The sequence below is a fragment of the Vidua chalybeata genome, chromosome 3 (genome assembly GCF_026979565.1).
Source record: "Vidua chalybeata isolate OUT-0048 chromosome 3, bVidCha1 merged haplotype, whole genome shotgun sequence".
In the NCBI taxonomy this organism is placed as follows: domain Eukaryota; kingdom Metazoa; phylum Chordata; class Aves; order Passeriformes; family Viduidae; genus Vidua; species Vidua chalybeata.
This window is the reverse complement of record NC_071532.1, coordinates 52108864-52135308: the sequence shown is the minus strand read 5'-3', so window position 1 is coordinate 52135308 and position 26445 is coordinate 52108864. Positions and strand designations below refer to the sequence as shown.

General features: G+C 40.2%; 1 protein-coding gene across 5 annotated transcripts in view; it reads right to left on the bottom strand.

Moving 5' to 3' along the window:
- Window positions 1–2252: 2252 nt before the first annotated feature.
- Window positions 2253–26445, bottom strand: part of AIG1 (androgen induced 1) — a 124395-nt gene continuing 100202 nt past the window's right edge. For 4 of the 5 annotated variants that reach the window (XM_053937871.1, XM_053937872.1, XM_053937873.1 and 1 more), the window contains 3 exons: window positions 15652–15767; window positions 5910–6073; window positions 2253–2908 (listed from right to left, as the gene is read on the bottom strand). In XM_053937871.1, coding sequence (XP_053793846.1) covers window positions 2871–2908; window positions 5910–6073; window positions 15652–15767 — 318 coding nt within the window. In that variant the 3' untranslated portion in view covers window positions 2253–2870. Of the gene's footprint in view, window positions 2909–5909; window positions 6074–13596; window positions 13716–15651; window positions 15768–26445 lie in introns of those variants that run through there. The other variant, XR_008429857.1, reaches the window with a different exon arrangement.

Here is a 26445-nt window from a genome sequence, read left to right as displayed (position 1 = left end):
CTTTTTCTGACAAAAAGCTTTCCACCAAAAAAATAGCTCCCCCAAGAGAAATACCTTTCAGGGACAATTTCAGCCAAGATGGTTGAAATTTGGCAAGTTTACAAGTGACTTTTATTTTAGTCATCATTCATCCATCATCTTTCTTAAGAATGATGGATTGTGTAATCCTAAAGGGATTGAACACAGGCTAGAAGAGTGCTCTCTGGGTACACAGGCCCCCAAGTTATTTATATCATGGTTCATACATCAGAGGCTGGATTTAATGCTCTAAAATGTTTTTGACTTTAAGTACGATGATTCAAAGCTCACAGGAAGTGGAGAACTTTTTGAGATGTGAGAAGACAAATTGAGTTCAAACCTTCTTGGAATACTATAAATTTTCTTAAACCAAATGGAACCCACCACGTTTTGTGTCACATATATTGCCTTTGGCTAACATTGCCAACCTCAGGGGCTTAACTGAGATCTAAGCTTGGTGTCTATTTTTTTCAGGTGCTGAATATTCACAAATTCACAGATATGAGGGATGACAACTTTAAGCATGCCTATGCTATACTGCTGAAAGGGAGCCTTCTTTCATGTGGACACCTACCTATGGATTCATCTATGCAATCTTGATCTCTGACAGTTCTGTTCTCTTTATATTCTTACTACATTTCCTATATTGCATATAATTACATGGTATTAGAAGAAAAACCTATCTTGAGCAGGGTACAAAACTTGCCAAAAAGGAGGAACCTTTCCATCAATGTCAGTTTTTGAGATCTCAGACATTCAGTACTCAGTGGTGCCATATATACAGCAGACATGATCAGAGTGTGCTCTAGCAGAATGGGTAGAGCTGTGTGGCATTTTGTCACTTCTTATTTTTAACACATTCTTCTCATCAGAATGAATTCTGGAATTCTGTGAAGGAAACAATACCCATGAAATAAAATTAAAAAAAAAAAAATGTCCTAGACTTAATAGTAGAGTATAGGTTATGCAAATTCTTCATATGACAAAAAGTCAACAGGATTTGTGCTTCAGGCTTCCCACCCTAAGCCACAGTTGCTGCTGTTGGAAAGTACAGCCAGATCCCCCAGAACATTCATTGTCCACCACTACTTTCATGTGTTACCACAGCTTTCAGAAGCAGTGACTTTAAACAGTTCCTAGCTCACTGAACATGACTGAATCCATGCCTTCTTTCCTTCCTGAGTTTTAAAAGCCTGTTGCAAATAACATCGTGCGCATCTAATGGGGAATTCAGGAACAGCTGAACATAATATCCTTAATGCAAGGCCACATGGCTATGGCCATTTGCTTCCAAATTCTACTGGTTTTGTGTGTCCTGTCCTCTCCCTCTGTAGGATCATTAGAGGAGCTCCTTCTTTATCTGGGCACTTATTTCCATGAAATTTCTAGTAATTTGCTTAGCTTTGAAATCTTTGTAACTCTTGATTAGCAAGTTAAAAATAATCTAGCAGATGGACAAAGACAAGATCATTACTGAGTCTTATTTTTGAAGGAAACAAACCAAAAAGCACATTGTTGAACTTGTGCTGTTTCGTATGATAGTGTGTACATAAATATGTTTAAAAAGTACTGTGGAGGCATGTAATGAGTTGCATGAGATCAGTTTTCTCCAGAATTATTTCAGAGCAAAAATATTGCTAAATCGTATTAAAACTCTGCAGAAATCCTGTTACTAAAAACAACACATTAACACTATACATACTCAAAGTGCCCTGCATGTGTTAAAAAAATGACTAAATACACTAATGAAAAAATATGTGATATAAATACCAATATTTGGATCCTAAAGCTACTTTTTAATAAATATTCTCTTGCCAAAAATTATTCTGTTCACTTTATTTTAGTTCTAGACAATTTATTTCTGCCTACTAAGAGTTACTTCTTGAATGTCTAATAATTAAACAGAATCATGTTAAACTTAAACAATCGCAAGTATTTTGCAATTGAATTCCTTATACAAACAGGCATATGCTTAACTTCAAACATTTGCTTATGTGCCTTCCTGAAGTAAGACTTAAATGCTCTCTCTTGTACAACAGAAACAGCGCAGCCCCCCCCATTGAGAACTTACAACTTGAAAATGCAGGATTTGTTATTTTACTATGAAAATATGAAAAAATATCCTCATGTAGAAATGGTATCATCTACAGTTGACACTGGAAAACCTGAAAATTTATCATTCAAATGCCATCAATCCATTAAAAATGTCAAGAATCAGCATGAAAAAACAGAAGTGCAAGGATAATTTAATCTTTATTTAGGTCTTAAGATCTTAACACTGCAAGTAAGATTTCACTGGACTAGTAAAATTATTAAAATAACGAATTTAAGGCAGCTTTTACATAGTGTTACATTAATATTTCAGTCAGACTGAACTCTTCTTTAGATACATTCATGCAATTCACTTCTATGCTGTAATTTGAAATATATGGGATTGCTTTGTTTCCCTGTATTAGACCTATCTGGTTAAGCTTTTCTCAAACAGTACAGAGAATGGACTCATTGTTTTTCTTGGCAGAAGTAAAAAGATCTAATGACTTAATGGTTAAATGACTTATTTGATTCAAGAAATGCATGTTGAGAATGCCTTGGAGATAAAAATGAAGGATTTGATATATGTCTTATATGTGTATGTCACATGCAAGCATGGAGAAGTTGAAGGTTGAAACATTAATATTATTCTTAGCTAAAATCATTTCCCCCCCATAGAAAATCCAAAAATATCCTTGCACTGAGAAGTGGGCCCATGAAACTTCCTCCTTTCCAAAAGATTCCTCTCCAGGCCAAGCTCTGTTGGAGATGATAAATCTTCCATGCAACCATAAACAATCTTCTGTATTGACTTTTATTGTTCACTCCAATTTTGGCTTTTCTTTTCCTTCTTCAATACCTGAAAACATACGGAGAGCAGCTTTTACAAATCTCTCAATGAATACAACTGAAGGGTTTGCTTAGAGGTTCCTCTAATGCATTAATCTTTCTTTTCCCTTTATCAATGTTGTTTCTCCTGAACTTGCTCACATGTGTTACCTCACCTGCTGTGAAGGAAAAGAGCAGCTGCACACCTGATGGCAGTGGTTGTCCAGTAACGAACTGCACAATCCTCCCTCCCTCACTCCCATTTTCAGATCAGCCTGACCCCCTGTGGCACACCCAGCCTTTGATGGCTGCAGGGGTCTGGGAACACTTAGTTCCCTCACCTGCTCTGCTTACCTGCTAGCAAACTAGATGTTACTATAGCTGAAAAGTTTCTTTTGTTTGAAAGAAAATTTTAATAACCGTGTTTCAGAATTCAGTGATTGGAAGCACCTCTCCATTTCAACATTAGATTTTGAAGTATTTGCAGGTACAGCTCCCTTTTTCAAAAGTACAAGAATGAAGAAACAACTACTACTGAGAGGGTGCCTCTCTCTTCTTGTAGTGGCCATTTCTTTCAGTAATATCAGGAGGCCTGAGTTGAGTGTAGGGCTCCTTAAAGAACTTATTCTAGCTGCAGGACTTGTCTCTTTTCTATGCTGAGCAAAGCCTGGGCCGGGCAGCAGACTGTTTTTTCTGGCAATGGAAACATTCAGCTATTTCATATGCCTGTTCCTGGACAATGAATTACTACTGGTATCTGACAAAAGTATTGTTCTTCTGACTAAGCCTTCTCTGCCAGACATCTCAAATACAAATATTTCTTTTGGAGGTTTTCAGGCCTGCTGCACGCTGGAAAAGAAAGACATATGATAATCAAAGGCAAAAAAGAAGCAATACTTGAGAATGCTGAGAGGAAAATTCAGTCACAAGTAAGATCACCTGCTAGTGCAATATATGCACAGGCGGTAAGTACACTGTAAATCACTTTAAAAACATAGTTAATGAATTCCAATATGGGAAACAATAATTCATCTGCAGTTAGAAAGCACAACTGCAGAGCTGCCTTCCTGAAAGAAACAACACCAAGACAAATGTGTCTGCATGTTGCCGGCAGCCCAAGTACAATGGCCCTGGGTGTTGCTGGCACACCGATGTAATGGGAGAGCCACACTTGAAAGTTTAACAACCAAAACAAGAGACTGGGACCAAAAGATTACAGACAGTTTACAATGTTGCTTCAGAGCCAATCTTGTGTCTTCTGCTTTCTCCTAGAAGGAACTTTTCCAATAATTTTAAAAGCTATTTTATTTGCCTTTTTGAAAGCACCTCTTTCCTTTCTTCTGAGGCACTCTACTGCAAATGCATCAAATAGTTTGGCAGGAATGCAGATATCCTCAAAATTGTGGACAGATGCTGGCTTGTACAAAGGGCAAATTTTTCCTTCCCTACCATGTTTGTGGTTTAACTTGGAAAAACTAACTGCAAATCATTTTGTCAGTAGTGAGGTTCTATTTAATGCATCTCCAGAGGCAAATAAAAAAACTCCAAACCCAAAACAACCCCTTCTCACCCCAGAAATCTTCTCATGGTGGACTGCTTTGATTTGCAGTCTTACTGCTCAAAAGCCCCTTTTAAGTGTACAGTTTTCAAATAATACTTTCCCAGGTCTTGCACTGTGACAGAGTGGCATAATTTTACATCTCTGCTGTTTGTGGTGTTCCTGCCACACACTTTGGGTTAAGTCTGTGCAAAGTGTTTCGAACTCAGCAAACCAGCACGTGACTCATGGCATTTTCTGTTTTGCAAGTGCTTGAGACACAAAGGACTTGGGATCAATATTCCTTATCTACGTGAAGGAAATGATGGAGAGGACAAAAATGACAGGGTAAACCTTGAAAGATGTTGGGAGAATGACGAAACTGAGTTAGCTCCTCTAGGGCAGCGGGCTGCAAGGAGCAGGGATTTTGTTATGTATACTTTGGAACAGTGCAGGAGATTTTCCACCATCTACTTATTCATGGACTTGCTAAGAATATGTGATTCTTTACCACACTATTATCCTTCACACAGGACTTAGGTCAAGTGAAATTATTCCTTGCAGCTGCCTTTTTTAGAAACATGTTTCCTGAATTAAAGACATTAAATAAATGTGAATTTGACATCAAACTGAGGACTGAACACTTGTCTTCAACAATATGACCAGTGATTGATGGTCCTAGAGCAAAAACAAAAAGGCATTTTACACCTGGATGCCAATATGGGCAAACAGAAAGTAAAACTGCTTTGAGCTTCTAGCATTAGATTCTACCTGGTATTGAAGGACTTGTTAAAGAGAGATGTGTGTGCCATTAACTACCACGTGAATTTATTTCCCTCCAGCTACAATTTGCCACAGCAGCTATTATGAATGTTGTTTGCTTATTTCATTCCATTTGATAAATGAAAGACATCTTTCACAGATAAAAGGAACCTATCTTGTGTTTGTCTTATTTTCCCTTTTCCTCTCCTCAGCAATGGGCGGCCTAGGCACGATAGATGATGTAGAGTCTGCACAGTTAAGTTTACCCTGCACTAAAGTGATCTTTCATTCTTGTTATTTCACTGACAAGAACATGTTCATTTTCCCTGAGAAAATACCTTATACCTGAAAATACTGAGTTTTCAGTATATTTTCATTTCTCAGTCTAAGCCTACCATTAATGGCATTCGCACAGAATGATACTTTATTCTAGCTGAATTTAATGGGTTCATCAGCTAATAAGTGGGTTGTAAACATCTCAGGTAATTGCCAAGAGCTCTTAAATTAGTACTGTAAGTTATAAAAGAGAATACATATTCATAGCTCATCAGGCTCTCCAGAAGATATTCTGTTCATCCATCTGTTTTTAAGGGCAGGCAAGCAAGATGTTTCAGTGGAACTTCTGTCATTCTCCTTTGTTTTAGTCAGCTTAAAACATTCTACACTTTCAGAGAAACATACTCAAGTCCTGATGGTGTATTTCATGAGATAATATTCCTAAAACAATACTCACATTTTTGCGTATCCCAGATGTAGTTGTTCAGGATTTCTCCCACCAAGTAGAATACGTTAATTATCACGGTAACAGCTGCAAAAAAGATTATTTTGACACCTGGGCTGAGGTGCTCAAGAAGTGGGTACACCCACACTCCTGTAACATGGTGAATCCAGCACACCCTGAAACAAAACAAAAATAACAAGCACTGACTCTTACAGCCCTGTTTTACAAAAGTAGCTTGGCCTGTAGGCTTAGGTACTGTAAACTGAAAAGCAATTATTTGAGAGGCCTGCAAGTTGCAGCTGAACTCGAGCATGTGGATGACATCCATCCCAAACGATGAAACTATGACTGATTTCCCACATTCTTGCTGCTTTGCTTTCAATTTATTATGAGCAGTTGGCCTGTTTTCATTTCTGACGTAGGCAGGTATTTCCTTGCTCACTTATATTTCTGAGGAAACCCCTGTTTCGTGCTAAAGATGGAAACTGCAGCAGCCTCTGCTCCAAGCAGGTTTTTTATCCTAAAAGCATTCAGGGTTCTACAGACTGTCCTACCATCTCTCTCTGCTTTCTGCAGTATCCTCCTTTCACTTCATACACATTTGCGTTTTTCTTTTGCTTTTCCTCGCTACACATGGTAATCAGTTTTTGGGTGCCAGAGGCATATGGTTTAGATTCTCTTTGAGAGAATAATTTCTTCAACAACTGTGTTTTAGTTTGGTTCTCCTTTTCTTTCAGTTACCTGCTATAATTTGGAATCTAGTAATTTTTCTCTAGGTAAGATAAATATTTTTTTAAAAAGACCAAACAAAACCACATCTCAAAAGTAGTGCCCAGCCCCACAGCCAATATACAGTAAAGGAAAAGGATTGGTGGTGGTTGGCTGGTGACAGAGATTTTTAGCATTCAGCTACAGAGGACATTGTTCGTACACTAACTCAAGAAACAGACTATCAGCTTTACTGCAGTGCATCCTGAAGAAGCACTCCAGGTGTGTGGTTTGGCTGTGTGTGGCTGCAGTGGACACCTGTATGCTCTGATGGGATAATTTTTGTGTTGAGATCTGATGCAGAGAGTGGTGAAGTCAGAGGGAGCAGAGAGATTCCATACATTCCAGTAGGTGGAAGTTAAGAAAAGCAAACACTGGCAAACAACTGAGCAAACATCTCAGAGGTTAACTGGGTAAAGTGCTCAGTGAAGGCAAGCTGGGGCTTTGCTGGGCTCTCTTCAAGAATGTAAATCTTCTCCTTTCTGACCTGAAAATTTAAGTGAAAAGCTCACAGTGAAGCACTGCTAGAGCAGCTGCATAGACTGTTATAGATGGGGATTTCCATGTCCACATGATTTGATTCACTTGCTGATGTTTCTATTTGCTTAAGGAAGATTTTTGATCCCTAGATCAACAGCCAAAGGCTCCTGAAGGGCAGAGATAGAGAAGTCCACACAAAACTGTTACCATAAAATTCTGTCACACAGGGAGCACAGAATCCCTGTTTAACAATCACCCTGGAAATGTACATGGTTGTCATAGCTTCCCTCCTCCTTGGAAAAGCTTTTATTACAGCCCAACCCTTAACAGTTGGACACTTCACTTGGGAAACTACATGTGTCAGTAAATTAATCTGCATGATCTAAATGCAATTAAACCCCCTTTCTCCAAATCAGTTCACATATGGGAAATTATCTCTGTACTTTACAGTTATTTTCCCCAGTATTCTTCTGTGACAGAATTAACCTGACAAGATAAAATTATCAATGAAAAAATGAAGAGTTCCTGTGTAACCCATGGTAACAGGGGACACTATGTTCCTTTTGATGAAAGAAAAAGATGCGACAGTTGGGTAGAAGGTAGTGGGATGTCCCCTGCTACCAGGTTCGCTTAGCAGGGAATGTCTATTATCCCCTAACAATTTTCAGTTTCATTTACTTTTTTCAGTTTTCATTTGCTTTTTTTCCTAATGATCATTCTGTGAGAAACAAGCTCCAAGGAAAAAGACTGAAAAAGAGCCAGTATCTTTTTCCACTTATTTTCTCTGGTGTGATGAAACATCCCAGGATTATAAAGTACCTTTACGGGGGACTCTTCATGGCACCTTCTAAATGGCATCTATGTAGCCAACTTCATGAACCAAGTAGAAGTGGCTTTTACTAGAACACATTTATGCTAGAAAGAGGAGGCATTTTCTAAATCCAACCAATTAGTCACTGATGAGCTCCTGCATGTCAGCAATCTCTGATTAGTTCAGGCTTTGCGGACAGCTCACGCACTCTGCTCCCTGCTGCCCAGCACAGGAGCCCACTCCCTGTGCTCATGCCTTCAGTGTAGCTGTTGTTCACCTGTCCCCTGGGTAGCCACACTGTCAGAACTGCTTTGAGCACAAGAGGGACCAAGCATCACTGTGGAGACAACAGTCACAAACCCACCTGATCCTTCTAAAAATGAGCCACAGCACACTGCTGGCTATGCTGCGGTGGAGTAATATTAGCCTTCTCTCCACTGAGCAGTGACACACTGACTGCTCCAGCATTGTCTGTACTACAAGCGGGAGCAGCAAAGGGACAACTGCTGCCATGGAAACCTCACCTGGTGGCCTTTCTTAGTGGGTTTGCTCCTGCTGGAATACAGGCAGTCTCGAGGCAGTACTATAAGGGGCTGATCAACCATTCGCATAGAGCTTCCACACAAGAGTGCTGATTGCCAACGTTAATGAATGCCTTCAGTGTTGCCATTCCAGTAACTACTACTCCTATCCAACCTCATTATTTTAAGCACAGGGAAGCAGGCATTAAGATTTACTTAGGAGCGCAAAAACTAGATCAAATTGAAGACTTTGTTATTGAACAGATGCAAAAAATGTATCGTTTAGATAGAAATAAACTGAGGAGAAGAAGTTTAAACTAAAACTAGACTGGCTACTTAATAAATAAACCTGATAAAATTAACCTGAACCTCCCCGTGATTTGGAACAGCAGCAGCTGTATGTAGACATAACTGTATATTTTCAAAGATGAATATGTTACAGGTCATGGAGTTCATCTAGCCATTTGTTAGAAACAGTAAAAAGAGAAGGAATGGAAATATTCACACATTGTATTCAAATTAAAATGTCTGTTAAAAAAAAGTGGTTGTTTTTAGAAATTTTCAAACAGTTGGTGTAGAAATCAGAAAAAGCTATTTGAAAATGCACAGTATTGCTTGTTTTTAACAAATCTGTCAAAAAATGTGACTTTGTAGCTAGTTTTCACTTCTACTATACAGTAGATGTTGTGTATCTCTCGTATCAAAGTAATCAGGAGAAAATAAAAACTATGCAGGGCACATACATTTACATTTATTGTTTGGATATAGATCTTTTGTTAATGAGGAAAACTAAGCACAAAAATTTGTTGGAACCTTGTGGTTTATGTGTACTCTGTCAGTTTAAAAGATAGAGCTGTAACAACAGCATGTGTAAGACCTTAGTCCTGGCAGAATCAAGCTCAACAAGTGAGTATAATGGCAGATAATAACCATGACACCTCATGAATTTTGTAATGGGAGATATTACAGAAGACAGTTGCTCCTTCATGGTGGCTGCTCTCAGCTATCATAGCTTGCCAGCACTTTGTGGTCTGGACTCCCAGAGAGAGTCTCCACCTATTTCCTGCCCAGCTTGAGTCCTTCATCATAATGTGTAGTCATCAACAACCAGTACTATGAGTGCTGGAAAAAGGGGCTGCTAGATGAGGGGCTATGTAAGAAGAGCAGCAAATGAAAGGACACAGAATAATAATGCATGACATAAAATGCGTGAAGAGCTTCCAGTTCTCTTCCTCATGACAGAAGAATCACCTCAATGCAATTCAGAGACAAGAAATTCAAATCTGATAATGGAAATATCTTTCTGAATGATACCTAATTAATCTCTGGAATGCTCTACTCTTCCTTTCAGCGATACATCATTGAAATATAGATATTCAAAAAAGTTTTGAAGTATAGAAGTCTGGAAGCCTGCTTAGTCCACTCATCTTCTCTAGGCTTATCATGCAACTTTAGCAAATTTCTGAAATCAAGAGACTGTACAAGCAATAAGAATGCACGCATGTATGCCTAAGTTTAAAGAGTGCAAGGTATATAAACCATGTAGACCAAAGGATCTAAGCACCTATGTTTTGACATAAGCTTTGCAAGAAAACTCCCCCTTGAAGGCTGGCTGTTTCATAATGGTCTGCTAAGCTCTCCTGAAGCATCTGACATTAGCTCTACCTGGAGCCTGGGTACATGACAACTCTCATCTATGAACAGCAGTTCCTTTCTGGTTACTTCTTGCAGCAGCAAATCCTCTCCCAGAGCTTCAGTGCTCTTCATATTTCCAGTGACTGGCACAAAGCAAGGCTGAATCCTTGGTTCCAGGCAAATTGTAGATGAGTTCCCAGTGGCTACTCTTTAACAAGCAGAACATGGGCTTTTTCTATGCCTTTATTTCATGATCTTTCCCAGCATCACTCTCTTCCTTTTCCACCAAGAGGGATAACTTTACCCAGAGCTATTAAAATGTGGAATGTCTTCCAAACAAGGTGATGGGCTTACAGCAGCTGAGACATTCAAAACAAACAAATCAATTGTGGTTGCAGTGCAGGCCCAATCTTGTATTTTCAGGGACAGGAGCACAATGACCCACACAAAATTTGTTCTACTTTTGGTTTCTAATACTGATTGATATGAGACACATAACTGCCCACAAAAACACAGGAGAGTTTGTTCTGCATCTAATCAGATTTCTTAAGATCTCAGCTATATTAAAATGCGGGGCTTCTTATATTAACAGCCAGCCAGACCTAATACACCTACACTAGGAATGTACACAGTTTAGGAATTTTAAAGACTAAAAAGTAAGTTCAATAAACAGTTATCATTTAGGAAATAACAACGATCATCCCCTCTTGTTCCATTTTCTTAATGCTGGATTCTTCTCCATTCATCTGAGTGGAGAACAATACATGGGTCACAAGACTGTACTACTGGTGTGGAGTGGTTTATCCAGTCAGAAGCAGACAAGTCCTGAGAAACTGCAGCTGCAAATAATGTCACATCTAGAATGTACTCAGCATGACAAGGTGCTGGCACCCTCTGGGAAGAACAAAGCTTAGCAGAAATTTGTGTTTATGTATAGGTAGCTACAATGGCAGAAACTTAGCAGATTCACTGCAAAGTGCTGTCATCTCTGGAAGTCATCTATTTTGAAAAATAATTTTTCATTTTAAATATAGTAATGGTTGCTATGCCTTCTTGAGCTATATTTTAAGGAGCTGCACAAGGAAGTGAGAACATATTACCCATGCATGTCATCTGTGATTGTGCTGTTGCTTTGACTGAAACATTTGAGGATGTGGAGGTGGAGGCAAGCCAGAAAGCAACAGTCCAAAATGGCTATGTCAGACCTAACAAGCTGGGGATCCATACAGCCTTCTCTTGCTGAAAGCACTTCTGCCCTCTCACCCTCCTTCTGGGTCAGGTACAAGGGACGCTAATCTTCCCCTGGCCTATTTCTGCAGCTTCTGTTTCTTCCTACTCTTTCCTCTTCAGGGCAGCTCCAGCTCCACCTCTTTTCTCCTCCTCTGCATTGTTTCATCTATCATGCACTTCTACATCAGCCTTCCACTCTGATTTCAAAGTCTGTTTCTCTCTCCTTCTCCCAGCATTCCCCACTTACTTTCACGATTTCATCTTTGAAGCTGCATGTTTCCTTATCCACTTCTCTTTTAACCCATGATTTTAGTTCATTTCTTGTACTTGTCCCCAGGACAGTTTTGGGTTTTTTTTTTCTCTAACCATGGACTCCTCTGATCTTTATTGAACTTTTATCCCCAGTGCTCACTTCCAAATGCATGCATGACACCCTTCCTACACACAAACCCTCAGCACAGCCTAGTAAACCCATGTTGTTTCTCTCCCGCTCCATTGGCACCACCAACCTCAAAAATCCTTCTGGTTTCTCAATCCTGTCCTTCTTTATCAACATGACTGTCAATTCTCACCAAGCTTCACACTCTAACCCACCACCCCTCTCTACTGAATGTCAAGGTTTGTCCTAGCAGTCTGTGCCAACATCCGTGCTTTCTGATCTTCCTCTCCTTCTATGGAGAATCGCTAGTGGAAATCCTACAGCAAGCCTGATAGAATCAATCTCAAATTCATTCCAAATCCTCAGTGTACATTCCTTTCTTAAATTTGTTCAAGAAGAATTCAGCAAATTACCCCATCTAAATGCTCTCCATCAGTGAATCTAAGGAACTCTCCTAAAGTCGTTTCAAGAGAAACTTTCTTTTCAAATCAAAGTTTAAAAGCTCTTTAAATAGATTTATAAAAGAATGAAAGAATGAATCAAGTCCAAGCTTGGCACATGTGGAGGCAGCTCCTAGTGGATTTGAGATAGCTATAAGAGAGCAGATTAAGTCTTTTGCTCCCAAACATGCAGCCCAGCCCGACTACAGCAGTGGAGTCAGATTCTTAGGGTCTGTTATTTTGGCATCCTGAAGTGCACAAAAGTAGAGGGAAAAAGAAAATCATTTAAAATAAACGTATTTGTCTCAGTTTATTTTAGGGACATATTAGGCTCTGATATTAGTTACCATGAGGTCATTTTTGTTACAAGGAGCAACACATTTCTGGCTCTTTCTGTTCCTTGACAACTAACTCCATACACTCATTGGCAGAATTTTCTGGTAGTACTGGCAAATGCTCTGGTTTTCTTAGCACTGTCTGGATTTAACAATTCAATACAAACTGTGACCTTTTCAAGCCATGCTAAATAAAGCCAATAGGCTTTTCCCATCTTATCCCATGGCCTCGATCCTGAAAGTCCATGTATGGTCTGCAACATGCAATGCAAGTCTGTGGATGCTCTGCCTGGGCACAGTTCCTTGTGAACTCCCTCTCACAGAGAGTGCATGAGCTAAGTGTGCCTACTCATAAACTCTTTGACTGAAGGGAGAGAATGCAAAAAAAAAGAAAAAAACAATCAAAAAAAAAAAAAAACAAACCACCCAAAAAAAACCCCCCAAAAACAGAAAAAGCTTTTACTCTCCAAGAAAGGATGTTTCTCAGAAAACAAGTCTCTGAATCATGCTCAGGAGATATCAAGTTATTTAGTTCTTCCAATTTCAGAGATGCTATTCAGAATTGTTTGCCAGATTTCTTATTTACCAATTATACATTAAAAAGCACCTGCTATTCTACCACCTCTTTCATACATGACAGATTCAGTCACAGACAAAATAAAAGAAGCTTTCCTCTACTTGGAGTTGAAAAAAGCATTCACAGAATCAAACCTAAACAACATCCTCCTATATGTTCCTTTCCGTGAAAAAGTGTAACACAATACATAAAACATGTAGGATGGTAAGAAAGTTTCAGTTGACATGGGAAGAGAATTCAAAATTCAAGAACAAAACATAGAGAACATCTGATTAGCAACTGTCTTCACTTTATTCTGAGAGCTGCAGTAAAAACATTTCTGATGAGGGAAAAATAGAATAGGCAAAAGAACAAATTCTCAAGTGGCAGATCCCTAAATTCTAGTTAAAAATACATAAACCACTCACTAAACCTCAGAACGGGACCCATCATCAACCCTAGGTACAAAGGAAGGAAGTTCCAACAGGCTGTATGGATCTAGGTCATTTGCAGGTATAGTCTCATTTTAATACACTGTGCTAACCTTGAGGGTGCTGCCAACAAGGACAACAAATCCAAATTCATCAATTCCAGGCCCTCTGTGTGATTAAGGTCTCTACTGCAATGTGGTCACTTGGCAACAGGAGGGACGGTGGATTTCAGCTGTGAAAAGAAGGCACACCCTGAATGAGAAGGATGACAAATGCCTCACTTTTCATACTTTCTGGCAGATTTTTCCAACCTGTGAATTTTATATATCATATTGATGAAATGGGACCAAGATTTGCCTTGCAGCCTCAAGCACATCTTGGATAGAGTCTTCAATAGCAGCTGCAGGCTGAAGACAGGCAGAACTTGCAAGTGATGGCACAGAGTAGCTTTTGTCTGCCTCCACTAACCTGCAAAGGCCTCCTTCCATAACAGCAGAAGGAGAAATGGGTTGTATGTGCATAATTTAGCAGGATGAACTTTTAAGATTGTCTCATCTCATTTAAAGAGAAATCACAACTTGGAAGAAGGCGAATCACTTGAGAGTAGCCCTATCTGTTTTGGAAATAATATATGTGTAGGCAAAACCAATAAACAGCAAAAGCAGAGCGAGATAACCATAGTCTGTGCCTGGGTAATTATTAATGCAGTAATTATTTAATGCAGAATCTGCTTCTCCTGCTTTACTTGTCCTACGATTTTCTTTAACCTTGTAGCTGCAGGATACAGATGCACTGTAGTAGGTAGGATCAAACTAGATGAGGATCACACTGATACTGTAACAGATTCTTAAAAGATTTTAAGACACAGTCTAGTTTTGTTTCACTTGTAAAACTGGATTGTTGCAATTTTAAATTCTTATTAAATACTATTGCATGTGTCTACTTAGATGATTTTTAGAAAACTGGAGTTGCCAGAGAAGGTCAAGCCATAGGTACCTGCCAATCTGTCTCCAGGTACCATTAGAGGAAGGTCAAGAACTATCACAGTTAAGCATTACTTTATATGGGTTAAGAATATAATTATTTTTCCCTGAAGGAATAATCATATGCCTTTTTGCATGAGGCTGCCCTTATCTTATAATTACAAATATTATTCTTTTTTAAGAAGGGTACGTATGTTTATAAAAGCAAATGGCAGAATGTGGCTGTTGTCCTGGGACACAACATCTCACTTCAGCTGCATTAATAGCATTGTATCATCACTGAGTGTGTGTGGATACGCATGAATAATGACCTATCTTTCACTGGATCAAAGGGACAATTTGCATAGTTGAAGCAGTTGTGATAGTACTGCCTTGAGACCATGTTAATCTCACATTAGTTTTATCTCTCTTATTTGGTGGAAATTTTGAAAAATACCTTCTTAGCTGAGAGAAGGATGTTGTGAAGTAAAAAGAAAGAATATAAAATGGGGGTCATGAAATGCAGAGAGGATAAAGGATAGATGACATCAAAGGAGAAATATAAATAAAACAAAGGTTTAGTGAAAAATAAATACTAGGATGACCAAAGTATATTAACTCTGTCATGTAAGTCAGGTGCTTGATTAGAAACTGCCCAAAGATTTAATTTAATGTTGTATAAGAAAGATTATTCCCGTTTTAGTTTAATTTCTCACCAACATTTGCATTTCTTAAAGCAAACTTTAGAGCGTTTGGATTACTGACTTATTCTGTAATCAATTTCACAGAAAGAATTTATGAACCAGTAAAGCAAAAAGACAGTGCTCTATCTCTTCTGCTGCTGCTTAAATACTGATGCAGGAAATCATTTGCCTAGTCTCAATTTTATTTGATAGAACAAAAACCCCAAGCAATAAAACTAAGGTCCAAGAAAAACATTTAGCTTGAAAAAAGGTTGAAAAATGTACCCTTGGAAAGACCACTGCTTACATGGGATTGTTCAACAAATTCCTGTTGTGTGAGGTTTGGCATATACTTTCTAAAAATATAAGCATCTGGGGAAACCAGACAAAGCCCAGGTCTTGGACCAAACGAGGCATGCAGCGTGAATCTGTTAGCGATTATATCCATAATGAAATATGTGCCCAAATTTAGCAGTACAAAACCCCCAATACAATGTGAAAACACAGCATGTACAGCCCTTACCATAAAATATAGCCAACAGCGAAGGTGCACACTGCAGCCAGTCCACAGCTCCTGCTGGGATACTGATGATGTGTTGTTCTCATCTCGATTAATACAAAGGGCAAAACTGTTGTGTGCTGGAAAAAAAAATCAAAACAATGGGAAAAAGCAGGTGATACAAATGGTTCTTTATATTATCATTTCAATTCTACAATAAGAAACTTAAATCACAGGCACCTGAAGACAATTCTTGATGGTTAGAAAGACAAAGTAAAGTAACAATAAAATTGATCAATAACCCAACCAGTATCATCTCTATAATGTCCAATTGTTTAAGAGAGCAGAGGAAAACTGAGTAACCAGAATGTGCTTTTGTTCAGGAATCCAAGGCAGATACTCAGTGAGTAAAAAGGAAATGTGTCATGAAGGGACATGGGTCCAAAACCCAGTCTGGCCCTGCAGTTACTCTGTGATCTCTGCCATGTCAGTTCAATTATTTTGACCATTCTAGTTGGAAGGAAATGCATCTGGTTTTCAGAGACTAAGTATAAACAATGCCAAGTGAATGAATATAAATGGAGGTATTTAAGGCTTCTGAGAATTAGGTTTAAATGTATCTCAATCTGGGGACTTGAAAACAGGGGACATATTTTCAAATGATAGCATCAAGACCTCTGTTCCTCCATCTGCAAGACAGAAACAATTACATTCAGAAAGGTGTTGTGAATCTTAATTTTTTAGTTGCACAAAATAGTTTTAGATTCCCAAATGAATCATATGAAAGCCAAAGCTGTAAAAGCCATTTTCAGCCACTTGTCTTTATTTAGCTGCGAAACTCCTGATTTTGTTATTTTCCCATACACATTTCCTACACTGCCCCTTCTGAGAAGGCCTGTTCATCCAAATAATGTCAGCAGCATGAAAAACTGCATCCAGTCTGCCCCCAACACTCAATGTCTACATTTCAGAGTGGCAGGCATGAAAATATACATAAGCAAAGAACAAATGTGCCAGGAAATAAACCCCATAATTTCTGAATATACAGCTCACTTAAGACTAGCATTAGTGGTGACTCCAGAAACAGACCCTGCCTTGCCTCCATGGGGCCAATTTTTTGCTGGCATCTAAAGGGAATTACTTTAATTGAGAGTTTAGCTCTAGGGCTTGGTAAGACTGACTGTGAACTCTTCTGCCCTCTCCACAAGAAGGCCTGGAGGTGTAAGGATTTCAAGGCAGCCTAAGTCCTAATGCAGGTTCAGTCCTTCCCCAAGTACTTGATACCAACTGGAAAGGAAAGTTATGGCATACACTGGCCACATTCTGCCATCATGTAGTTCTGGAGATGCTGGAGGGTCAGATTTCTAAGTTTACAATAATTACAATGTAATCCTCACACTGATGTTCACCTGCGTGCAGATAGGAGAGGTATGGAGTAGAAATATCTTTGTGTGCATTACAGGTTCAACTGATGTCGTGGTTTGACATGGAAGTGAATTTTTTCCAGGAAGTTGGGTCAAACCAATCAGTGGTCAGGTTTGAATATTGGCACCTGGAGTGACCACTGAAAGTATGGACACGCCTCTGAGAACACAGGGGGTTAAAAGCAAGAACTCCCAGGAGAACTCTCTCTTTTGGTTCCGGTCGTCAGAGAGTGCAGACTCCCCCCCTGCCCAGCCTTAGGCTGGGTGGGGGAGGGGAAGCCACGCAGCCTTGTCCAGGTAGGCCGAGGGGGCTGAGGGTCTGGAACCGAGCCAGCTCCTGCGGATGGAAGGGTGGAGAGAAGTGGAGATGCCTTTGCCCCCCCCGCCACAGAGGGAAAGAGACAGAGAGCCTGGCGGCACCTGGAAATCTGCCGGCAGAGGAGAAGGAGAAAGGGGGGGGAATGCCCAGCGTGGGAGGTGGAACGCCGGACTGAGATATCGGCCGTCCAGGGAGTCTGAACTTTTAACCCTTTCCAGGAAATGAGGGTTTTTTACAGTATTACTCCTCCTTGATTTGTAGTAGAAGAGATATAGTCCGGGACCTGAGATGTTAGAAGAAGAAATATTTCGGTGGGAGGAGATGATGAAGTAGCTTTTAGCTGGACTTTTCTTGTTAGCCATGGACTGAACCAAAATCTCCTGCAATAGAGACTGCATTTTAGGGGGATGCAGTGGTGACCCAGGGAGACCTGTTTCAGCTTCGAACAGCACAAGAATGGCGAGAAACGAAGAGAGCTGAAGAGGGAATGGTGATACCCTCTGTCTTCGGGAAGAAGATGAGTCCTGTTTGGACCCCTCGGCCCCAGGGGAAAATGGGGGGGACTGTAGTCCCAGGATGAGAAACTGAACTGTTATATCTTTGGGTCCGTGGCAAAGCATCCTTAAAGGAGCCCTATGAGCAGTCTGTCCATGCACGGTGGTGAGAGCACTGTGACATAGAAAGGAGAGTGTCACACTGGCAGATTTTTCTTCCGGGCGGTTGCCATGTGTGACAGGGAAACACAGGGGGGCAGTTGTGTTTCCTGGGGGGTCTGTGGTGCAAGAGAGACTTCTGTCTCCCTTGATAGTTTGAGTATGGATTACCTGAAGGGTGGTAATTTGATCAGGAATCCTGGGTGATGTTTCATGGCTGGGTGTTTTTGGAATTGGGAGGAGGAGGGGTGGTTTAAAAGGTCTTCATCCTGGATTTAGTTTATGTGTTTTCTGTATTAGTAGTAGTTTAATAAAGTTTTTTTCCCTTTGTTATTAAGCTTGGGCCTGCTCTGCTCTGTTCCTGATAACATCTCACAGCATTTATTTAGAAAAGGTGCATTTTCATGGGGACGCTGGCATTGCGCCAGTGTCAAACCTTGACAACTGAGAAGAAACATAGTGGGGTCTAAGCCTTTAAAAACTGCAAAGAAGAATGGTTTGAATGGAAAATGGTAAGATAATGGAAATGCTCCTGCTGAGAGATGTAACATAATTGAATTGGATATCTGGTCTGATTTTCAAGGCATTGGTAATTAATGACTAGCATTTGGAGAATGTCACGTGGTTAATACAGCAGTTAGGGGAGCTTTCAATTTCTTCATCTTTTAACAACTTGTTCCATCCGCATCCCTTTAAACAGTACAAATCAGCATCAAGGGAATGCAGAGATATTTTATAGCACTGCGGTCTGCTATAAAGGTGCCCACCATTAGATTAGAGGTCTATGAGCTGCAGAGGACCTTCAGAATCCATGATCAGGGACTGACACCAGAGCAAGCCCTGGAGATTCACCTGCACATCTTGTGTCTGTGTAGAAAAGGTCTCCAGGAAGAGAGAGATCAGTGCCTCACTCTACAGAGCCCCCAAAGCAGAGCAGCTGGAGGCTGTGCAGATGTCTCCTGCCCTGCCCCCATAACTTATTCAGAGTAAAAACAGAAGAAAACAACAGCTATTAAGACCAAATTCCACCCTTGATAATCCTTGTACAATGCATTCTTGTAATCCTGTCACTTAGTTTTAACTCTACACTGTATGGATGATTGTTACAGAGATTGTGAGCTCGGTTTCTCCATGTAAATGTTTACTGCTTTCAATACTGCTTGTTGATGAGTTCCTCATTGATGATAACAACTCAACAGCTTGCCAATTAAAAAGTAGTTAAAATAATTTCAGCAATCAAGCCTTAATCTCAAATACTCTTCTCCTTTCCCTTCTCCCAATTCTAGTGGTTTATAATAAAATAGATAATTGTTTTCCTACATTCTCACTTCTGCTCTCTTCTAAAGGTAAGGGTGGAGGGAAAAGCAGAAATAAGCTGTGCCACTAAAAACTTTATGTACAAAATCCTGTTAAAAGTACAGTGGAATTAGAAGTCTAAGGAGAAAATCAGAGATATGTAATTCTATTCTCAGTCTGTTAGAGTGAATGTCAATGCTACATGCAAACACTGCAGTATTACAAATTTGGAGTATGAACTTTGGTTTAAAATGCTTTTAAAGTGCCACTCTAAAAAGCTGCTTCAGATCCTTTATGAAACCACAACCAAGATAAAATTTCCTTTCTCTACATTTCAGCTCCTCCAAAAATCTTCATTTAAAAACCATGAAATTCTGTAGTCTGGGATACCCTCTATCTAACAGTATCAATTAAAACTCTAGACTGAAGCACAGTGAAGATGATGAGGGGTCAAATGTGCTTGCAGTGGTATCCATCAGGGCTGGGTATTCTGCAGGGGGCCTAAAATTTCATATCCTCTAATGTTTTTGCCACCTGATTTCTGAATAAACAGGCCAGTGGGAATCTGAGGCTTAGAGAGAAAATAGCATTGATATTTCCCTGACCTGCCTAAAGATCACGCTGTGCCGATCAAACATACCCAACTGGTACCTCTGGGACTGATTCCCTTTTACTTACTGGCACACGGCGGGACAAAACCACATTTCTCACCTTGTTTGCCAAAGTATCTCCTGGGGCTTGCTTAATTCAGAGAAAACTGAGGAATGAAGAAGTTCAAACAACAAGGAAGTTTAAACAGTAAGGATGATTAGCTGCTCTAACAGTTTTCCAGTAGTTGCCATTTTGCACCATTAGAAGTTTTTAAGAAAAGAACAAATATATAATTAGAGTATAATGACTAGTATATTATTATAATAGTAGTAAACTATGCTTGCACTACTAATTAATGCTATATTGATAAGGCACTTTTAATATGGACTAAGTAGTTACAAGCAAAACTGCATTTTTATCTGGACATCCTATTCTCCTCCACTGAGACCAGCTGCCCCTGTGAGATAGTTTTGCCTGTGTGACTGTGTTGACACAAGAGACTTGTGCTGAGCACTGTTGTGGCCACACCAGGGAGCACCATTCCCACTGTCCCAGGAATTCAACCCTTTCTTCACATGTTCCCCATAGTGACTGCAGGCTGAGGGTAGTCCCCAGCCCCCAGCTTGGCACAAGCAGCAGTGTGGGAGATATCAAAACCTGTATCATTAGCAGGAGCTCTTAGACTGAGCTTTTTCAGGGCTCAGTAACTGCATCTCAGTAACTTGCAACAAAATTCACCCTGTCAGCTTCTCCACCTGTGACTATGGTGCAATCTGCAAGGTGTCCTCATGCCACAAATCCTTTTTTTCTCTAGTGTGCCAAGACAGCAGCCCTCAGACCCATTGCTTACCCCTCTCTGAACTATTCATCTGCCAAGACCAGTTTGTGGGCTGAAGAGTTGACCATAAGCCCCCTTTACCCAGCCCCAGCACTGTCTTGCTCAGACCCCTCACTGCCTGTCCCTGCTGCTGGAAAGGCAGCTTTGATAAATTTTTTGCTAGGAAGTGCTGGTCTCAGCAGAGTAAAAAGCTGCAACTTCCTCTTATTCTGTGTCTGTCCAAGGACCCATCACCTAAAGGTGGTGAAGAAATGTGGCTTGCCAAATCTCCAACTGCTAGAAAACAGAGAAACCAGCACAATGAACAGAGCCTGGATGAAATGTGCAGGAAGGTTATCATATGGAGAATCTGATCCACAAGACACTCTGGAGACTAACTTGAAAGAAGCAACCTCTGAGTGAAGCTGAATTAGCACGCACTATAAAGAAAGCCATCCTGGGATCTTGCAGGTGGAATAAGTCCTAGAGCCACTGTCATGGCTTCCTGAGAGAAACTCTGCTCATTAATAACTCTTTAAAAGATATTACAAAAAGATGTACCACCCCCAACATGGTATATACGTGCCTAATGACATTTGAGACCAGAAAATCACATTACAAGTATGTACCACAGCTGTAGTGCTGGCTTGGGAAGCTGAGCTTTGATGGAGGACTGTGGTTCCCCATTGTAGATGTGTTCTGCAACAGTTACTTGGAAAAAAATATTTTATGCAAATTAGGTACATTAACAGTAAGTTCTGTAACAGTCTTTAGGCAATTAAGTGCTCATTCTTGAAAGCCTGACTATATATTTTATCTTCCAAACAGTAAGTGCTGCTTTTTTTAACACTGGTTTCAACAGTACCTTACTTGGCCTTTTCTCTCTCCCTTAACTGTGTTTTAAATTGAATCTTAAAGCTTCTCAAAAGGTGCTAAATTGACTGCTTTATGTACTGTATCATCAGCATAAACATGGTAGTGATGCCTTCCCAAGTCATCCTCCTGATCTGGAGCGACTGTCCAGAACTACCTTTAAGACAAGGAGCTCAGTCTAGAGAGGCATCTCAGATGCCCAGGTAGCTCGCAGAAGTTCTGTAGGAATGGTTGAAGTGAGGATCACAAAAATTGTGATTATAATTCACTTCAACCAACAGACTGTGACTCGTTAGTCAATTTGATCAGACTGAAAACTACAAGGTATAGGACATTTTAGCTCAGTGGAAATACTGTGTGCCTCTGAGGCCTACATCATGACATTCAGCCCATGTTCTTAAGAGCAAAACCCCAGTGACAAGAAAGGAGGCCTTGCAGTTTTGATGTCCACCAACATTTTAACTGATGGACTGGGAGCCTCCTGGGAGTGCTGGTATGCCTGCAACAAGGAGGCTGCAGATAGGTTTTCACCCACAGAACTTGTACAGCCCAGGACTTGGAGGGCTACATCTGCCACACAAAGCTGCGTCTACATCAAAGCCTCTGCCATGGCAAGGGCAGCTATTTCAACATCTGCTAGGGAAACTACCCTGCAGCACACCGCCATTGTGCCTGAGACTTAAGCTGGTATAAATTTGGCAGTGCTCCCCTTCTTTGCACCCTTCTGTGCAAACTGATGTGTTTTCTGGCTGCCTCTGCTTTCTTTTAAAATTTGCTTATAAAATATCGTTTCCATCAGCAGGATGTTACTCTTCCCCTTTTTCTTGTGAACTCACAAGAAGGTTATGATGTTAAACAGCTGCTCCACATCAGAATGCGTGGAACAGTCTGCCTGCCACTCTTTCTTCCCTCTCAGGGGTTTGTGCAGCACCTTGAGAAAAACGTTTCACAGAAACCAGCAGCAAACTGACCTACTCCTATTCCTCTAAATTTAAAACCACTACTAGTGTGTTCATCCTGGAAACCAATACTAATAGGCCTAAAAATACCTACAGTTGTAGTCAGTTCCATTTGTAGAGTAACAGTAGCAATAAAGCTCATTTTTCTGCATGCTCCTAGCAGCTGCATGCTCCTACAACTGACAGTTGTAGTCAGTTCCATTTGTAGAGTAACAGTAGCAATAAAGCTCATTTTTCTGCATGCTCCTAGCAGAGTACCATGGAAAACCAGATCAGGAACTAGTAAAATAGGGGCATGGTTATGATTTACTCCTTGAGAAACTTCTGAGAAAGGAACAGCCGGCAAGGGAGTATTTATGTGTCGTCTGAAGGATGATACTTTCTACCAAGGCAGCCTAATCCATAAAGAGAGCAGCAGGATATCAGAGCTGGATGCATAATAAATTGGAATCTTTGAGTGAGTCTGAGCCCTTATGAGACAGAAAGCGCTGGTAGTACTTTTCCTCTTACAAATGAGAAATTATGACTATTAAATGAGACATGTTGGTGCACAGGATGTACTCCAAGGTAGCCACAGACAGCTCACTAATTGTTATGGTAGGTTGGAGGGAGGAAGAAGCATTATATGATCTAAACAAAGACCAAAACCTTATAATGCCACAAAACACACAAGAGCCAAAGATAATAATTTTCAATCAATATGAGAGTGTGGAGTTCTTTGAAAAGAAAGTTAATACTTCCTCTTTAATGTTACCCCCTCTTTTTCCTTTTTTCTGTAGAAAAACACAGTGGACATGGCATTCCTGACTTAAGAGGATTTGTATCACTTTTTCCATGCATACCTGATGTTTTGACAGCTTTGTTCTTGTTTCTTCAGACACATGCAGTATATACTAAATATTGAAATAGCAGTGTCAATCTGATCTCCCCTATGACTGTACTAGTGTCAGGGAGGTTATATATAGGTGTTTATCTATAGAATTTCCACAGTGCCAATCACTAAAGCACTTCAGCCCCTCAAAAGCGTTACTAAACATACCCTCATGGCAGCCCTGATCTGTAGGAGGAGGATATCCTATCCTCATTTTGAAGAAGGGCAAGATGGAGATGGCATACCTCATTCAAGGTCACATAGGGTAGCTATGGAGGAATGAAGAACCACATCATATTCCTCAGTTCCATTCTTGGGTGTTAGCCTAAGATGAGCAAACATGTATAGAGAAATAACAAAAAATTTGCTATGAAAGCCAATCTAATCCTTCAAGTTTACAGCTCTGAGACATCTTGGCCCTTTCAGCATATATCAGTTGTTACCCTGATTGACCCCCTGTCCTAGTTCCCCTCTGCTTTTGGAGGCTTCAATTGCCCCCCTCTGAGTGTCTGTCTCTCTTCCATCCTAGCTCCCGCTGCTCCAAACTGCTTTCTTGCAGCTCCCATCCTTAATACCTTAACATGACACACAAATTTTTGGTCACTTCAACTAGAAACAAGATGAGGGTAGGGATCAGACATGGTACATACAGTACAGCAAAACTGTGTAAAACTAGCGCCATGTTGCCAAATGGAACAGTATTGCTATGTGTTTTATTTTCCTTAACGTTGTTTAGTTCAACATAACTACTTTTAATGCTTTTCATGTATGCAGATATCATAAGGCACATGCCAAGTGCAATGTCATATAAATCAACTCTCTCCTTTTGCTGGGATCTCTTAGCCAGGCTTTTTTGTTCATTCTGTGCCATGCCCATACTCCCCAGTCTGCTCCTGCCAGCAGGCACTGCTTGACCCTTAGCATACTTTTAAAATACAAGACAATCAACAAAGTCCTGGTTCTGTGCACTCAGCCACAGCTGAGCAAACCCTCCAGACCATAATTTACTTTGAACCTCAAGATCTCATTTTTGATATGAAATACTTAGAAAAAACATGCTACTAACAACTTGGAATATACACACAGATATATCCTGTGCAAGGAGCACTCATTAATTTCAGTGTTATGCAAAGTCATTTTCTAGATATTTTTCTCAGTTTATTTGCCAGTTGAACCACCTGCCCTAGAATTTCTCAAGCTATTATTTACAAAAAGGTTTATCTAGGCAAAGAAATATATTGTTGCCTCTTTAAATTATCCTTAAAATCAATGTTTATACAGACACACACAGAGACTTTTACATGGCTTACCAAGATTTAATTTGCATGAATGAATATTTGACTGCTTTTGCAGGTCATGATGAAAAAGTGCTTGTAAAGTCATTGACCCTCATGAATTCATAGCAAAAAAAAATCACTAAAGAGAGCTTGAAGATGTATTTTACCAATGGTTTAAATGAGTTTACTCATATGGAAAATAGTATTTCTCTCCCTGAAATTGAACTCTTTCCATACTCAAAGGCCTCAGAAGGGAGAAAATAATTTGTATCAATATGTTTTCTAAATCTCTTTTACTAACTTGAAAAGTTTATCAGTACATAAAATATTCTATATTAAATTCCAACATCTAGCAATCTCCCAGGACTAGTACTAAGGCTTTCACAGAGGGATATTTTTGGCTTCATGATAGCCAAAGTATCCTTTTCCAACCTGAAAACATTGGACTCTGAATCTGCCACTGGTCCAGGATCAAATATTGCTTGTCCTGGGCTTTGGGCCAGTATATTTGGGGAAAGAAATTTCACAATTGGGAAAATAAAAAAACCCCATTATTTCTCAGTTTCTTTTTCGAGTGGTGGCTCTTTGATGCTGTTCGGAAATCTAAAACCTTGAAAGTGGTTACTGAGGGACTGGATTTATTGGGTGTTGTGTAGGTGAGGTAGCCAAAGGTCAAACTTTGGTCTATCACATGGTGATTGCAACTATCCGCAATGTGGTTCAAACAATTTATCTCACAGATACTGTTATTATCTTTATTTCAATATTTCTTTATTTTGTACATGTAAACTCCTTTAACAAATAGCTCTAGAGGACGTAACCTCCTAAGCTTTTTTGCTGTATTACAGAAAGCAGTAGCAGACTAAGGTGAGAATAGTCTTACTGCTGCACCCAACGCTGTCTATCTCTCCAGTTTTACTGGATATGCATTGCCCTGAGTCTTCTAAAGAGCACATACCCCACTGCAAGGCAGAGGTGCATACCTGTGCAAGAGGCAAGAGCGCAGGGTGAAGCTGTGTGACAGCAGCTGCACATGAGCAGCTACTGCCGAGTCACCCAACGGACAGTGACAATCCATGGCCAGGCACCAAGGCAGCTGCTGGTCTCACACTCTGTGCTCAGGATGCAGAAGGCCAAGGCTGGGTTTAGTGGCATCACCAGATTACTAAGACCAGGACTGACTAAGGCACTAGCATGTGTTGAGGTGCAGGAAAGAGGGGGTAACATGGTGGGGGCGTAGGGAAGCCAAGAGGTGTGGGCTGGGTTCCTGCATTGATTGAAAGGCAGATGGAATAGTAGGTATGGTTGAAAAACTTACTGAGGGCAAGAACGAGTTTCTGCAGGAAGGCAGGGTAAGGACAGAGATGCAGGCAGCCCTGCTTGTGGGTCTCCTAGAGCTGCTTCTCCTCTGCAATGAAGGCACATGAGCAAACAAGCCTGGGGAACATCCTGAATGAACACCTGCCATGAAAACACTCTGACATTCCCTACTTGAATTACCCACTGTATGACACACTTTATTTAGGGGAGTAATTTTGCTTCAAATGCAATTAGTTGTAAATGCTGTTGTTCATCTTAAAACACCTGTTATTTTGATCGATAGTAAAAGCCTACACACCATAGTAAAGACGGCAATGTCGGGCACAAAGACATTACAAAATCTATAGCCTGACCCTTTAAAACCCAACTTGAACCATCAGATTTGACTTATGAGACTAGTAACAATAGTGCTTCATGC